The 17546-nt window shown below is 49.7% G+C and overlaps 1 protein-coding gene across 1 annotated transcript in view; it reads left to right on the top strand.

Moving 5' to 3' along the window:
• Positions 1–17546, top strand: part of LOC143998145 (SCO-spondin-like) — a 296161-nt gene that overhangs the window by 42824 nt on the left and 235791 nt on the right. Inside the window, exons 18-20 of the mRNA XM_077493885.1 lie at positions 4731–4911; positions 4999–5093; positions 13843–14099. Of these exons, the coding sequence (XP_077350011.1) occupies positions 4731–4911; positions 4999–5093; positions 13843–14099 (533 nt within the window). The remainder of the gene's footprint in view (positions 1–4730; positions 4912–4998; positions 5094–13842; positions 14100–17546) is intronic.

Below are 17546 nucleotides of genomic sequence, written 5' to 3'. Positions count from 1 at the left end.
GTACAAGATGATGGGGTAGGTGGTAGTACAAGATGATGGGGTAGGTGGTAGTACAAGATGGTGGGGTAGGTGGTAGTACAAGATGATGGGGTAGGTAGTAGTACAAGATGATGGGGTAGGTGGTAGTACAAGGTGATGGGGTAGGTGGTAGTACAAGGTGATGGGGTAGGTGGTAGTACAAGGTGATGGGGTAGGTGGTAGTACAAGATGATGGGGTAGGTGGTAGTACAAGATGATGGGGTAGGTGGTAGTACAAGATGATGGGGTAGGTGGTAGTACAAGATGATGGGGTAGGTGGTAGTACAAGGTGATGGGGTAGGTGGTAGTACAAGATGATGGGGTAGGTGGTAGTACAAGATGATGGGGTAGGTGGTAGTACAAGGTGATGGGGTAGGTGGTAGTACAAGGTGATGGGGTAGGTGGTAGTACAAGGTGATGGGGTAGGTGGTAGTACAAGATGATGGGGTAGGTGGTAGTACAAGATGGTGGGGTAAGTAGAAGAAAATGATAAGAGTCAATGGTGGAAATAAATGGGGTCTGTGGTAATAGATGATTCCGTTGATGGTGGAAGCCGATTAGGCGGTCACGGTGGTAGTGGATAATAAGGTTTGTGGTAGAAAATAACAGAGTTGGCGGAAGAAGATGATGTGGTCGGTAGAAGAAGATACCGGGGTCGTCATGATGTCACTTGTGGATGGAGTAAGTGGTAGGAAATGTTGGCGCAGTGATGGATGGACAATGGAGTCCGTGGTAGAAGAGTTGATCAGGTTAGTGGTAGGACATGACAGATACACTGTCAGAAGATTTTGTGTAACATTTATCCTGTGCATGGAGAAGATAAAAGTGTGTAATGACCACATTTGATAGAAGTGATGGTAGAAGTCAGAGGATGCTGTTACAGGAAATATAGGATGTAGTGAAAGATGATGTCAGTGGATGTATTGGTTGGAGATGTCTTGGGGCCCGGTGGTAGGAGAGGTTGGTGGACAGGGCACAATGGTAGGAGATCTATTTGGACACAGTTGTAGGAGACATAGTTGTATACATTGGTAGATGTCATACACAGTTGTAGGATATATTGTTGAAAACAGTGGTAGGAGATGTCGGAGATGTCTTGAGACACTATGGTAGTAGATGTAGGAGATGTTAGGGGAGACAGTGGTAGATGTCAGAGATATCGTGGACACAATGGTAAGAGATGATGGAGATGTCAGTGGATAAAGTGGTAGGAGATGTCGGAGATGCCGGTGGACACAATGGTAAGAAATGATGGAGATGTCAATGGACACAGTGCTAGTAGAGGCCGGAGATGCTGGTGGAGACAGTGGTAGGAGATGTCAGTGGACACAGTGCTAGTAGATGTTGGAGATGTCAGTGGACACAGTGGTAGGAGATTTCGGAGAGGTCGGTGGACACAGTGGTAGTAGATGCCGGAGATGCTGGTGGACACAGTGGTAGGAGATGTCGGAGATGTCAGTGGACACAGTGGTAGGAGATGTCGGAGATGTCAGTGGAGACAGTGGTAAGAGATGTCGGAGAGGTCAGTGGACACAGTGGTAGTAGATGCTGGAGATGCTGGTGGACACAGTGGTAGTAGATGTCGGAGATGCTGGTGGAGACAGTGGTAGGAGATGTCGGAGAGGTCAGTGGACACAGTGGTAGTAGATGCTGGAGATGCTGGTGGACACAGTGGTAGTAGATGTCGGAGATGCTGGTGGAGACAGTGGTAGGAGATGTCGGAGAGGTCGGTGGACACAGTGGTAGGAGATGTCGGAGAGGTCGGTGGACACAGTGGTAGGAGATGTCGGAGATGCTGGTGGAGACAGTGGTAGGAGATGTCGGAGAGGTCGGTGGACACAGTGGTAGGAGATTTCGGAGAGGTCGGTGGACACAGTGGTAGGAGATGTCGGAGATGCTGGTGGAGACAGTGGTAGGAGATGTCGGAGATGTCAGTGGACACAGTGGTAGGAGATTTCGGAGAGGTCATGGACACAGTGGTAGTAGATGCCGGAGATGCTGGTGGACACAGTGGTAGGAGATGTCGGAGATGTCAGTGGACACAGTGGTAGGAGATGTCGGAGATGCTGGTGGAGACAGTGGTAGTAGATGTCGGAGATGTCAGTGGACACAGTGGTAGTAGATGTCAGAGATGCTGGTGGAGACAGTGGTAGGAGATGTCGGAGATGCTGGTGGAGACAGTGGTAGGAGATGTCGGAGATGCTGGTGGAGACAGTGGTAGTAGATGTCGGAGATGTCAGTGGACACAGTGGTAGTAGATGTCGGAGATGCTGGTGGAGACAGTGGTAGGAGATGTCGGAGAGGTCGGTGGACACAGTGGTAGTAGATGTCGGAGAGGTCGGTGGACACAGTGGTAGTAGATGTCGGAGAGGTCGGTGGACACAGTGGTAGGAGATGTCGGAGATGCTGGTGGAGACAGTGGTAGGAGATGTCGGAGAGGTCGGTGGACACAGCGGTAGTAGATGTCGGAGATGCTGGTGGAGACAGTGGTAGGAGATGTCGGAGAGGTCGGTGGACACAGCGGTAGTAGATGTCGGAGATGCTGGTGGAGACAGTGGTAGGAGATGTTGGAGAGGTCGGTGGACACAGTGGTAGTAGATGTCGGAGAGGTCGGTGGACACAGCGGTAGTAGATGTCGGAGAGGTGGGTGGACACAGTGGTAGGAGATGTCGGAGATGTCAGTGGACACAGTGGTAGGAGATTTCGGAGAGGTCGGTGGACACAGTGGTAGTAGATGCCGGAGATGCTGGTGGACACAGTGGTAGGAGATGTCGGAGATGTCAGTGGACACAGTGGTAGGAGATGTCGGAGATGCTGGTGGAGACAGTGGTAGTAGATGTCGGAGATGTCAGTGGACACAGTGGTAGTAGATGTCGGAGATGCTGGTGGAGACAGTGGTAGGAGATGTCGGAGAGGTCGGTGGACACAGTGGTAGTAGATGTCGGAGAGGTCGGTGGACACAGTGGTAGGAGATGTCGGAGATGCTGGTGGAGACAGTGGTAGGAGATGTCGGAGAGGTCGGTGGACACAGCGGTAGTAGATGTCGGAGATGCTGGTGGAGACAGTGGTAGGAGATGTCGGAGAGGTCGGTGGACACAGTGGTAGTAGATGTCGGAGATGCTGGTGGAGACAGTGGTAGGAGATGTCGGAGATGCTGGTGGAGACAGTGGTAGGAGATGTCGGAGAGGTCGGTGGACACAGTGGTAGTAGATGTCGGAGAGGTCGGTGGACACAGTGGTAGTAGATGTCGGAGAGGTCGGTGGACACAGTGGTAGGAGATGTCGGAGATGCTGGTGGAGACAGTGGTAGGAGATGTCGGAGAGGTCGGTGGACACAGTGGTAGTAGATGTCGGAGATGCTGGTGGACACAGTGGTAGTAGATGTCGGAGAGGTCGGTGGACACAGTGGTAGTAGATGTCGGAGATGCTGGTGGACACAGTGGTAGTAGATGTCGGAGAGGTCGGTGGACACAGCGGTAGTAGATGTCGGAGATGCTGGTGGAGACAGTGGTAGTAGATGTCGGAGATGTCGGTGGAGACAGTGGAAGGAGATGTCGGAGAGGTCGGTGGACACAGCGGTAGGAGATTTCGGAGATGCTGGTGGAGACAGTGGTAGGAGATGTCAGTGGAGACAGTGGAAGGAGATTTCGGAGAGGTCGGTGGACACAGCGGTAGTAGATGTCGGAGATGCTGGTGGAGACAGTGGTAGTAGATGTCGGAGATGTCGGTGGAGACAGTGGAAGGAGATGTCGGAGAGGTCGGTGGACACAGCGGTAGGAGATTTCGGAGATGCTGGTGGAGACAGTGGTAGGAGATGTCAGTGGAGACAGTGGAAGGAGATTTCGGAGAGGTCGGTGGACACAGCGGTAGTAGATGTCGGAGATGCTGGTGGAGACAGTGGTAGTAGATGTCGGAGATGTCGGTGGAGACAGTGGAAGGAGATGTCGGAGAGGTCGGTGGACACAGCGGTAGGAGATTTCGGAGATGCTGGTGGAGACAGTGGTAGGAGATGTCAGTGGAGACAGTGGAAGGAGATTTCGGAGAGGTCGGTGGACACAGTGGTAGTAGATGTCGGAGATGCTGGTGGAGACAGTGGTAGGAGATGTCGGAGAGGTCGGTGGACACAGTGGTAGGAGATGTCGGAGAGGTCGGTGGAGACAGTGGTAGGAGATGTCGGAGAGGTCGGTGGACACAGTGGTAGGAGATGTCGGAGAGGTCGGTGGAGACAGTGGTAGGAGATGTCGGAGAGGTCGGTGGAGACAGTGGTAGGAGATGTCTGATGAAATCACTCTATGGCCTGTTTTCTCTGTCACACAGGATAGGTTGATTTCATTGAATGTCTCAACCACATTACGACTTTTTTCAAGTAACTGAAAATAATAATTACCAAATGATTCACCAGGAGGGCAATCATCAGAGCCAAGTGATGAGTAAGTCATCCAACCAGCAGCCACCCTGTGTACTGAGAACCCACCTCATGCTTCATGTATCCTGTGGTTCATTGATCATCATCTATGTGCTATAGCGGTCTATTTCTGCACTCTCACTGTCAGCCAGTCCTCAATGTCTCTCAGTCCTGGGTGCCTCTGAATCCCGGTGTTCCTCGGTCTCTCTGCCCCCAGTCTCTCCGTGTCTCTCCTTCCCCGATGTCTGCCAGTATAAGCAGTCTGTCTGGATGAAGTTCTCTCTTATTATTTATATTTCTTCTTTCAGTATCTGTGAGAACGGAGTTTGGAACTGCACAGGGTCCAGCTGCCCTGAGGTCGCCTATTGCCCCGGTGACTTGGTCTATAAATATGGATCCTGCCTGCTCACCTGTGACACCGTGGACCAAAACCAGACATGCGTTGATGCGGTGGATGGATGTGTGTGCCGGGACGGCACCGTGCTTCTGGTCAGTCTTCATAGACATACTTTTTGATCATTTCTGGCTGATTTTGCTTCATGGGTCTGATGTGATGTTATTTCCTTCCTGTGACAGGACAACCGATGTGTCCCCCCCGAGGACTGTCCTTGCCATCACCATGGAAAACTCTACCAGCCCAACCAGACCATCAGCAAAGACTGCAACACCTGGTAAGCCTGGCAGGGAGGTCTGTGACGGAACGGATCCCACACTCCGATTGAGTGCTTCCGTCTTTATACCGCTTCCTAAGTCCTGGAACACAAGTCCAATGGATCTGGCTATAGGAACCCCCGAGCACTAGACGACACCAGTCTTGGAGGACATCAGGAATGACCTTTATTTGAGATCTCACACAAAATATATATATACAGCGGGGTGACGAAAACCTAACCTTATTAGCATGAGCTAATTATCTAAATCAACACTCAGACTAGTTTGACTGAAGGGATAAGACTTTTCGGCTCCTAGCTCACTAATAATTCAATAAACATTACTATAAACATAAACGAAGGGTTAATTAGCACAAACAACAATGTTTGGAATGTCCTTACAAGCCAGACTAGACTCATTTACACAACAGATAGGTGTCTGGAGTTGATGACATTAGCATCTGACAGTGTGAGTCCCAACAGCATGAGACAACATACATCATATATACAGCATTGAATCTGACTAGCACAGATTATAGTGGGGTTCTCATTTACCCTGTGTCCCTTAAAATCCAGGGCCCATAATCGTTCGGCAAGAGGCTCGCACTCAGTCCTCTCAAAAAGCCTGTGTCCCGGCTAGGTCTGTCACAAGGTCTCTCCGATAAGACTGGGCATTGCACTGGTACTATAGCCAGCAGCGATGAGGGAATCCCATGAAGTTTGGTTTGACCCGAATTCAGTAAAATAACAAGAGTTCCAAACTTGAGCTTCATTGATGTGGGGGGATCATCTTGGGCTTGTTTTGCTTTTTCTTGAGATGAGTTGGACCAGGCATTCTCAACCAGGGTTCCATGGCATCCTAGGTTTCCTCCAGAGGGGTTTAGGTCGCCCAAAGTTCCAGGACCAATGCCAGATGGGAAAACCAGCTGAAAAAAAAAACACCAATTATCTTAGATTTCTGTAAAGGTGGCATTCTGACCATCACCATAAGGGGTGCATTCATGCCAGTAAACCACCAAAGTAACGGGCATCTTCTCTTTTGACCCCAAAGAATTGTTTTTAGTAATGGTTCCCCCAAGACCTAAAGATTATTTTAGGATTCCTCTGGGTAAAAAAAAGTCTGAGAAAAATGTAAAGAGACTTGACACCGCAGGTTTTGTAAGCTGGGTTCACGCTATCTTCGCACGTGGCTCACAGGTAGGGTTGCCACCTTTTCTTCAAGTCAAACCCGAACACTTTAGCGGTGCACAGCAATTTTTTTTAATAGTATAAACTATACATATATTTTTCTATTGAATAACATTTCTAATCATATGAAGTTAATAACAAGAGTCCCCCTTTACATCAGAGTCCACAGAGTTCCCCTTTTAAATCTGAACTCGTAGAGTTCACTTTCACTGTAAGGGGGGACTCTGCAGACTCTGATGTAAACTCTGGGGCCTATAACATAAGCGACGCTCTGGGAACCATGATTTGTGGGGGGACACTGAGGACTCTGATGTAAGGGGAAACACTGTGGCCTCTGGTGTAAAGGGGAACTCTGATGTAAGGGGTGCTCTGAGAGCCCTGATTTGCCTTAGTGTACTTACTCAGATGTGGGAGAGAGAAGGGGGAGACTTCAGTCACAGATAGGAATGGATGGTGAGCTCAGAGGTGTAAATCGAGCCCTCTCTCCTCTCCCACCTGTGTGTGTGTTTGGGGGGAGTTCTCAGTGCTGGCTTTGGGCAGTGAGAAAGGGTGTAACACACACTCTAAGCCAGCAACCCTGCTGGCAAGCCATAGTCCAGTCTAAATAAAGTGTCCGGGTTTCAGGCAGTCTGAAACCTGGACACATGATTCCAAACCCGAACTGTCCAGGTGAATCCTGGACAGGTGGCAACCCTACTCACAGCGGGGGTCCGGGGGGTCCCGTTCACCGCTTCTGGTCAGATTTCAGCCCCAATTAGTGGCTGGATTCGGACCTGAAATGGACCAAAAGACGCTCAGGACTCCGGTGCAAATTCGCAGCGGAGATATGTGACCCGGATCCATAGAGAGCCGCTCAAAATCTTCTGCTATTGCGAATTGGATTGCGGGGAACCCCATAGTGTGAACCCGGCCTTAATGGTGGGATTATTTTATTTTAATTTTGACGTTCCTCTTCAACAACAAAATACATCAGAAAAAAAAATTAAAAATAAACTAAGGACTACATAAAGTGTACTTTCTCGTGAAATTTTTTAAATAAACCGAAAAAAAAAATACACTAAAATAGCAAGCAATAAAACCGAGAGAAAGACTAAACTCATTTTTTAAAATGAAAAAAATATTTTAGGTCTTTTCCTCGGGGGGTTTCATTTGTTTTTCTGGTATTTTGTTATTTGAGAAAAATGAAGAGCGATAATCATTTTGCACAATTGCTTAAAAAAAGTAAAAAATATAATCTAAAGAACCCCAAAAATAAGGAATAAGATGCAGTTTTTTGTCTTCTTTTTTGTGTTTTCCGATATTATTTGGTGTATTTAGTTGGTATTTGATGTTTTTAGACAATATGGAAAAAAAGCAAACAAAATTATCAGATATAAAAGCCCGGGAATGTGCAGTATACGCTGAGCGTCGGCGCCATACTACTTGTTCGGAAGTTGACCATGCTTGGCTTGTGGATCAATCACTTGTATTGGGTATGGATCGGAGGGGGTCACATATCCATTAAAGAGGAACTGCAGTCCGCTCACATCATTTGTAATAAAGACATCTTTGCCATTCTGAAGCTTCCCTCCAACCACTGTGCATATTATTTTATATATACACTGGGATTCTGTACTTGCCAAATATGCTGCAGAAATCCCCCTCCACTGAGTCTGACTGCAGTCATTTTAACTGTGGGCAGCTGAAGCTGCTGCCTGTTCACTTCCTGGATTTACACACACACCTCCAACTCGGCAGCTTTCATTGACCCTCTTATGAATCACCCCCCTTCCTTCCTGGTAAACTCTCAGGAGTGAGAGAGAGAGAGCTATAGATGATGTCATAAGGCTAATGACCAGACAGGAAACAGGAAGTTGGCTGTATAAGGGATTAACTGGCAGAAAAAAAAGTTTTACTATCCAAAGATAAAACAACAAGAAGAGCAGAAGATTTAATAGAAGGAAAGATGAGAAAATGACGGAAGGTTCCGCTGTCAGGGAATTTATAGCAGGTGGGTGAAAGGGTGCTTGTTGGGGTGCTGGGAACGGGGTGTCCAACCGAAGGCGGCACCTTCATATAACGGTCATCTTATCTCACTGGGGAAGAGAAATGTCCTGGTATAATCAGTGTTGGGCGTCTTACTTTAAAAAAGTAATTATGTTAGTAACTCAAGTAACTTAAGTTACAAATGACTTCTCCCAAAAAGTAACTGTGTTAGTAACTCAATTACTACATTGGAAAAGTAATTAGTTACTCAGCAAAGTAACTGGGACCTTTTTTTAAATATTCTATAATGTAATTACGTTCTATAATATCTTTAATATTTTATATTAACTGAAGAATGAAAACACTATATACAGTATTTTAGAACATTTGGTATTTATTTGAACCCAAATGTTGAGGGGGTGGCAGCGGTGGTACTTGAGGGGTTGCAGCGGTGGTACTTGAGGGGTGGCAGCAGTGGTACTTGAGGGATGGCAGCGGTGGTATTTGAGGGGTGGCAGCGGTGGTACTTAAGGGGGTGGCAGCGGTGGTACTTGAGGGGTTTCAGCGGTGGTACTTGAGGGGTTGCAGCGGTGGTACTTGAGGGGTTGCAGCGGTGGTACTTGAGGGGTTGCAGCGGTGGTACTTGAGGGGTGGCAGCGGTGGTACTTGAGGGGTGGCAGCGGTGGTACTTGAGGGGTTTCAGCGGCGGTACTTGAGGGGTTGCAGCGGTGGTACTTGAGGGGTTGCAGCGGTGGTACTTGAGGGGTTGCAGCGGTGGTACTTGAGGGGTGGCAGCGGTGGTACTTGAGGGGTGGCAGCGGTGGTACTTGAGGGGGTGGCAGCGGTGGTACTTGAGGGGGTGGCAGCGGTGGTACTTGAGGTGGTGGCAGCAGTGGTACTTGAGGGGCGCCAGCGGTGGTACTTGAGAGGGTGGCAGCGGTGGTACTTGAGGGGTAAAAGCGGTGGTACTTGAGGGGGTGGCAGTGGTGATACTTGAGGGGGTGGCAGCGGTGGTACTTGAGGGGTGGCAGCGGTGGTACTTGAGGGGGTGGCAGCGGCGGTACTTGAGGGGTGGCAGCGGTGGTACTTGAGGGGGTGGCAGCGGTGGTACTTGAGGGGTGGCAGCGGTGGTACTTGAGGGGGTGGCAGCGGTGGTACTTGAGGGGTGGTAGCGGTGGTACTTGAGGGGGTGGCAGCGGTGGTACTTGAGGGGTGGCAGCGGTGGTACTTGAGGGGGTGGCAGCGGTGGTACTTGAGGGGTGGCAGCGGTGGTACTTGAGGGGGTGACAGCGGTGGTACTTGAGGGGGTGGCAGCGGTGGTACTGGAGGGGTGGCAGTGATGGTACTTGGGGGGTGGCAGTGGTGGTGGTGTACTTGGGGGGATGGCAGGCAGCGTGGTACTTGGGGGGGTGGCAGGGGTGGTGGTGCCATCCTCTCCCACCACCACCTCTGCCTCTTACTGATCCCATCCCCCATCACCACTGATCTCATCCCTACCGTATCCCCCCATCACCTCTGTTGTAGAAGTGATGGTGGGTGGGTAGGGATGGGATCAGTAGGAAGCAGAGGTGGTGGGGGATTGGGATGGATGGATTGCACTGCAATTCGAATCATCAGTCACTTACTTGAATGCCTTTCCTCATTGGGGGAGAGAGAGACCCTCCCCTTCACTCGATTGGTGTCAGCTGGTCACTGTCCGCCCCGCCTCCCTACATTCTCTCTCTGGATAGGTGGAGGGGGATGGGGCGGTCCAGACAGTCTCTCTGAGTCTCAACCTCTTCTCAGCTCAGCGGGTGAAAGCCCCTCCTCCCCGCGGCGGATCGAACGGCCAGACAGCGCGGCCACGGCGGGGCCTCCCGGGCGGTGGATGTAATTGAGGTAATGTGGCCCAAGTAATGGGAACTGAGTTACATGAGGGGAAGAGGAATCAGTTAGATAACTCGTTACCCTCTAAAGTAATTGCCTTACGTAACTCTGTTTATTTTAACTGAGTTACTGGTTATAAGGTCAGTGATAGGGAGGAGCTCGGTGTTCAACTCGAACATCGGCTGTTCGTCTGTTCGGTGAATTCAGAACTTGCTGGCTCATGATTGGCCAAGCATGCACTCTGACCCCGCATGCTTGGCGAATCACAGCGCCGGCAGCGATTAGAGCCATAATTGGCCACATGCAGGATGCCTGTGGCCAATTATAGCTCAGGGGGGCTTAGTACACGCCCCACACTATATAAGTCTGCCAGCGCGGCGGCCTTGTGTAGTGTTCCGGCGTCTGCAGGAGTTAGTGGGTGTTGTGTGCCTCCAGCACAGCACAATATACAGGATGCCTGTGGCCAATTATAGCTCAGGGTGTTTAGTACACGCCCCACACTATGTAAGGCCGCCAGCACGGAGGCCTTGTGTAATGTGTTGCGTGTGTAGGGAAAGAGCAAGATAGGCAGGGACAGTGTGTTCTTTTCTCAGGCATCTGCAGGAGTTAAAGTGGGTGTTGTGTGCCTCCAGCGCAGTATACACCTGAAGATACCCCTTATTGTTGGTGTAGTGGGTGTTGTGTGCCTCCAGCACAGTATACACCTGAAGATACCCCTTATTGTTGGTGTAGTGAGTGTTGTGTGCCTCCAGCACAGTATACACCTGAAGATACCCCTTATTGTTGGTGTAGTGAGTGTTGTGTGCCTCCTGCACAGTATACACCTGAAGATACCCCTTATTGTTGTTGTAGTGGGTGTTGTGTGCCTCCAGCACAGTATACACCTGAAGATACCCCTTATTGTTGTTGTAGTGGGTGTTGTGTGCCTCCTGCACAGTATACACCTGAAGATACCCCTTATTGTTGTTGTAGTGGGTGTTGTGTGCCTCCAGCACAGTATACACCTGAAGATACCCCTTATCGCTGGTGTTGTCTGTTGCATATCTTGCATATTATCCTTTAAAATGAGCACTTTTGATTTTGAACGTTCGAGTCCCATAGACTTTAAGAGGGTTCTAAAGTTAGTACGAATTTTTAGTCCGTTCGAAGGTTCTGGTGTGAACCGGACCGGGGGGGGGGGGGGGGGGGGACGGGTGTTCGGCTCATCCCTAGTCAGTGATGTCTGAAAGTGAAGCAGGAGCTCCATATATTGGTAAATTGTACATCCCGGTCATACAAGATAACCATCATCCATACACATAAGATATTCCAGCTCCTCTACCCATTCCTTCAATGTCTAAGGCTGCAGTCCTCCGGTGTTCAGGTATACCTGCCCTAGCACCTAGGAGGAAACATCTCAGTAGGCTTTTTTGGTGAAAGATCTGGACCCAGGTGGTATTTAAACTCATGCGAGTTGTTGGAAGTGCACCTTGGAAGAGGTTACGTGGCCATGAGTGTCAAAAAAGGAGGAGCACGATGTCCGATGTGTTCTTTGGGCATCTCTACCATATAGGCAACATTGTGCCGGGTTGGTCAGTACATCTCGGGGGACATGTGGAAAGATGGAGACTCAATAGAACATTCATACCACCTGATAAATACCAACTTTAAAGAGACACTAATATACACATATAACAATTACATAGAAACTATGACAGTTTTTTGTCTCTTTACATTTACATTAGTTTTACTTTACATAGTTAGTAAGGTTGAATAAAGACACCAGTCCATCCAGTTCATCCAGAGTGAGTGTCTACCCCTATCCCTGTACATTGCACTCACACTGGTCCCTACCCTCAGGGAGCCACAATGCAAGGTCCCCATTCATGTACTAAGGACAATTTTGGACAGAAGCCAATTAACCTCCCTGCATGTCTTTGGAGTGTGGGAGGAAACCGGAGTACCCGGAGGAAACCCACGCAGGCACAGGGAGAACATGCAAACCCCAGGCAGGTAGTGTTGTGGTTGGGATTTGAACCAGCAACCCTTTTTTACTGCTAGGTGAGAGTGCTAACCACTACACCACTGTGCCGCCCACTACACCACTGTGCCGCCCACTACACCACTGTGCCAACCACTACACCACTGTGCCGCCCACTACACCACTGTGCCAACCACTACACCACTGTGCCACCCCACTACACCACTGTGCTTCCCACTACACCACTGCGCTGCCCACTACACCACTGTGCCAACCACTACACCACTGTGCTGCCCCACTACACCACTGCGCTGCCCACTACACCACTGTGCCAACCACTACACCACTGTGCCACCCACTACACCACTGTGCCACCCCACTACACCACTGCGCTGCCCACTACACCACTGTGCCGCCCCACTACACCACTGTGCCACCCACTACACCACTGTGCCACCCCACTACACCACTGTGCCACCCACTACACCACTGTGCCACCCCACTACACCACTGTCCCGCCCCACTACACCACTGTGCCGCCCACTACACCACTGTGCTTCCCACTACACCACTGCGCTGCCCACTACACCACTGTGCCGCCCACTACACCACTGTGCCGCCCACTACACCACTGTGCCGCCCCACTACACCACTGTGCCGCCCACTACACCACTGTGCCTCCCACTACACCACTGCGCTGCCCACTACACCACTGTGCCGCCCACTACACCACTGTGCCGCCCACTACACCACTGTGCCAACCACTACACCACTGTGCCGCCCACTACACCACTGCGCCGCCCACTACACCACTGTGCCGCCCACTACACCACTGTGCCGCCCCACTACACCACTGTGCCACTCACTGCACCACTGTGCCGCCCACTACACCACTGTGCCTCCCACTACACCACTGTGCCGCCCACTACACCACTGTGCCGCCCCACTTTACTTGACTTTTTATTGGAATTTGCCAAAATGTCATGATGGTACAAGCAAGTGCTGAACATAAAAGCTCAAACCAACATAAAAGAGACATGGAGCGTGTTGGGACAAAAAAATGTGGTCTGGTAGACAAAGATTAGTCCTGTAATGGGAATCGGGGGCCACATCTGCAATAACGGAGGGGGGGGTCCATCTGGTGACATTACAAATACAGGCTATTGGGTTGAGGCCTATGAGGAAAAAACTTGGATATGGCGATGTAAGAGAACGAAAGAGATGAGAAAATAAATGAGGTCTACAGGAAGAGGGGGGAATGGAATAGAAAAAGTCGGGAAAGGAGTATCACGGAAAAGGAGAGGGCAAGGCACTAGAGATGCTCAGTAAAGGTCAGTGGGGGTTCCCCGTGCCATTTGGGTGACAATAGCATGGACCACAAATGACCATTAAATATGGTCCCTCGTAGACTTGAATGCTATTAAAAAGGAAATTTGAAAAATTTGTTTGAATTAAAACTCTGGAAATTTGGGTAAAATCTGAGTCCTGAATTCATGGTTGGCATTGTTAATGTGGTGGGAAATCTTATGTCAGTTTCCCGGCTGATCTTTGCGAGCCACTGACTTGGAACAGGTTTAAAAATCAGGAGTTTGGGCTTCACTTGCTACATGCTGGTCTGTGACTCAGAAAAGCCGCAATGTACATACATGGGATTGGCAGGGGAGGGTTCTGATTGGCTCAGGTGACTGTGGCGGGATTATTGGAACATTGTTAGTTGGATGATATTGGCCTTATTCTTAGTGAATGTTGATGTGTCAGATACAAATGGCGGCATCGTCTTTTTCCCTGCAGTGTGTGTAAGGAGCGCCGCTGGGAGTGCACTGACCACCAGTGTGCCGGACTTTGCACCGCAACTGGCGATCCTCATTACATCACCTTCGATGGAAGATCGTTCACCTTCCTGGGAGACTGCCAGTATGTCCTGGCCAGAGAAGACCACGGACTCTTCACCGTCACCACCGAGAACGTGCCGTGTGGCAGCAGTGGGATCACCTGCACCAAGTCTGTAGTGGTGATGATTGGAAATACCATTGTTCACCTGCTGAGAGGTGGGTGATATGTGGAGAGGGTGCCAGAGGTGGGTATGAAAAGGGCACCAGTGATGGGTAGAAGGTGGGGAACAGGTGACAGGTAGGAGGAAGGTACCAGTGATGGGTATGAGGAGGGTACCAGTGATGGGTATGAGGAGGGTACCAGTGATTAGTGATGGCCGAACGGTTCGCCCGGCGGTCGTTTCGCGGCGAATTTCCGACTTTCGCCGTCCGCGGGTTCGAACGCCTTTTTCCGTCGTTCGCCCCGGCGGACTTACGTGTTTAATGTATACAAGAACTTTAACCTTTCGTGACACGTTTATCATGTGTTACAGGACAACCAATTGAGACATGACAGCTCATGGACACTTGGACATTCCCCCTAACCTATAAATACACCCGATCCGGTGGCCATTTTACATTCTTTCTTCTGTCACTGTAGGGAAAGGATCCTGTGTGGAGTAGGGACAGAGAAAACGCTAGCTATTTGGTACACAAAAGTTCTTTTCAGGACTGGTATAGGTGTTAGGTCAGCAGCCTGAGTTTCTTTTGTCAGTTTAGATAAAGGGACAGAGCGCTGTATGCTGCTATTTTAGGGACAGCTCAGCCAGATTAGTCTTTCTTCATCATCATCATCATCATCATTAGCTGTTACTATCAGGTCCACAAAAGAGCTGTTCCAGCTAATCGTTCCAGCCTACTCTTTTTTGCCAATTTGTATAGGGACAGGCAGGAAGCAGTGTGTCAGGCAGTGAGGATAATTTTAAAGACTTGCTGTTACTATTAGTTCCACAAAGGTTCTTTTCAGGACTGGTATCAGTGGTACGGTAATAGGCTTGTACACGTATAATATTCTTTCTTCCAAATATAGAAAGAATATTATACTTGACTGCTGCCCTTCTGCTGCAGTCTGCTAATCATTCACAACTCACTTGTTCCACAAAGCTCTTTATCAGGACTGGTAACTTGGTCTGTCTAGGGTGCTACGGTACATAGGCTTGGGTGCGGTACAGTCTGCTGTTCTGTAAGGACCGCTATCGGTCCACAATAGATAGGGTTGCCGTGCACTACTGCTGACCGCTGCCCTATACTGCAGCAGTCCTTCAGCGGTATAGGGACTGACGCACAGTCTGCTAAACACTAATACACAACCTGCTTGGTCCACAAAAGTTCTTATAAGGACTGGTAACTTGGTATAGGGTGCTACGGTACATAGGCCTGAGTGCGTTACAGTCTGCTGTTCTGTAAGGACCGCTATCGGTCCACAATACATAGGGTTGACGTGCACTACTGCTGACCGCTGCCCTATACTGCAGCAGTCCTTCAGCGGTATAGGGACTGACGCACAGTCTGCTAAACACTAACACACAACCTGCTTGGTCCACAAAAGTTCTTATAAGGACTGGTAACTTGGTATAGGGTGCTACGGTACATAGGCCTGAGTGCAGTACAGTCTGCTGTTCTGTAAGGACTGCTATCGGTCCACAATACATAGGGTTGCCGTGCACTACTGCTGACCGCTGCCCTATACTGCAGCAGTCCTTCAGCGGTATAGGGACTGACGCACAGTCTGCTAAACACTAATACACAACCTGCTTGGTCCACAAAAGTTCTTATAAGGACTGGTAACTTGGTATAGGGTGCTACGGTACATAGGCCTGAGTGCAGTACAGTCTGCTGTTCTGTAAGGACCGCTATCGGTCCACAATACATAGGGTTGCCGTGCACTACTGCTGACCGCTGCCCTATACTGCAGCAGTCCTTCATTGGTATAGGGACTGACGTACAGTCTGCTAATCACTAACACACAACCTGCTTGGTCCACAAAAGTTCTTATAAGGACTGGTAACTTGGTATAGGGTGCTACGGTACATAGGCCTGAGTGCGTTACAGTCTGCTGTTCTGTAAGGACCGCTATCGGTCCACAATACATAGGGTTGCCGTGCACTACTGCTGACCGCTGCCCTATACTGCAGCAGTCCTTCAGCGGTATAGGGACTGACGCACAGTCTGCTAAACACTAACACACAACCTGCTTGGTCCACAAAAGTTTTTATAAGGACTGGTAACTTGGTATAGGGTGCTACGGTACATAGGCCTGAGTGCAGTACAGTCTGCTGTTCTGTAAGGACCGCTATCGGTCCACAATACATAGGGTTGCCGTGCACTACTGCTGACCGCTGCCCTATACTGCAGCAGTCCTTCATTGGTATAGGGACTGACGTACAGTCTGCTAATCACTAACACACAACCTGCTTGGTCCACAAAAGTTCTTATAAGGACTGGTAACTTGGTATAGGGTGCTACGGTACATAGGCCTGAGTGCGTTACAGTCTGCTGTTCTGTAAGGACCGCTATCGGTCCACAATACATAGGGTTGCCGTGCACTACTGCTGACCGCTGCCCTATACTGCAGCAGTCCTTCATTGGTATAGGGACTGACGTACAGTCTGCTAATCACTAACACACAACCTGCTTGGTCCACAAAAGTTCTTATAAGGACTGGTAACTTGGTATAGGGTGCTACGGTACATAGGCCTGAGTGCGTTACAGTCTGCTGTTCTGTAAGGACCGCTATCGGTCCACAATACATAGGGTTGCCGTGCACTACTGCTGACCGCTGCCCTATACTGCAGCAGTCCTTCATTGGTATAGGGACTGACGTACAGTCTGCTAATCACTAACACACAACCTGCTTGGTCCACAAAAGTTTTTATAAGGACTGGTAACTTGGTATAGGGTGCTACGGTACATAGGCCTGAGTGCAGTACAGTCTGCTGTTCTGTAAGGACCGCTATCGGTCCACAATACATAGGGTTGCCGTGCACTACTGCTGACCGCTGCCCTATACTGCAGCAGTCCTTCATTGGTATAGGGACTGACGTACAGTCTGCTAATCACTAACACACAACCTGCTTGGTCCACAAAAGTTCTTATAAGGACTGGTAACTTGGTATAGGGTGCTACGGTACATAGGCCTGAGTGCAGTACAGTCTGCTGTTCTGTAAGGACCGCTATCGGTCCACAATACATAGGGTTGCCGTGCACTACTGCTGACCGCTGCCCTATACTGCAGCAGTCCTTCATTGGTATAGGGACTGACGTACAGTCTGCTAATCACTAACACACAACCTGCTTGGTCCACAAAAGTTTTTATAAGGACTGGTAACTTGGTATAGGGTGCTACGGTACATAGGCCTGAGTGCAGTACAGTCTGCTGTTCTGTAAGGACCGCTATCGGTCCACAATACATAGGGTTGACGTGCACTACTGCTGACCGCTGCCCTATACTGCAGCAGTCCTTCAGCGGTATAGGGACTAAGAGTTTTGTCACAGGGTGATTTAAAAAATGACAGGCAGAGGAAGAGGCAGGCCCTTCCGCAGGGGTGGTAGGGGTAGGGCAGGAGCAACAGCCTTGAGCCAAAGTGGGAAGTTGCAGAAGGTGCGTTCAATTACTTTAAAGGA

This window comes from Lithobates pipiens, unplaced genomic scaffold, assembly GCF_037356315.1.
Source record: "Lithobates pipiens isolate NorthernLeopardFrog02 unplaced genomic scaffold, aLitPip1_a1.2 Scaffold_19, whole genome shotgun sequence".
Classification (NCBI taxonomy): domain Eukaryota; kingdom Metazoa; phylum Chordata; class Amphibia; order Anura; family Ranidae; genus Lithobates; species Lithobates pipiens.
Note: the sequence above shows the minus strand (reverse complement) of the source record. Positions and strands in the feature narration are given on the sequence as shown.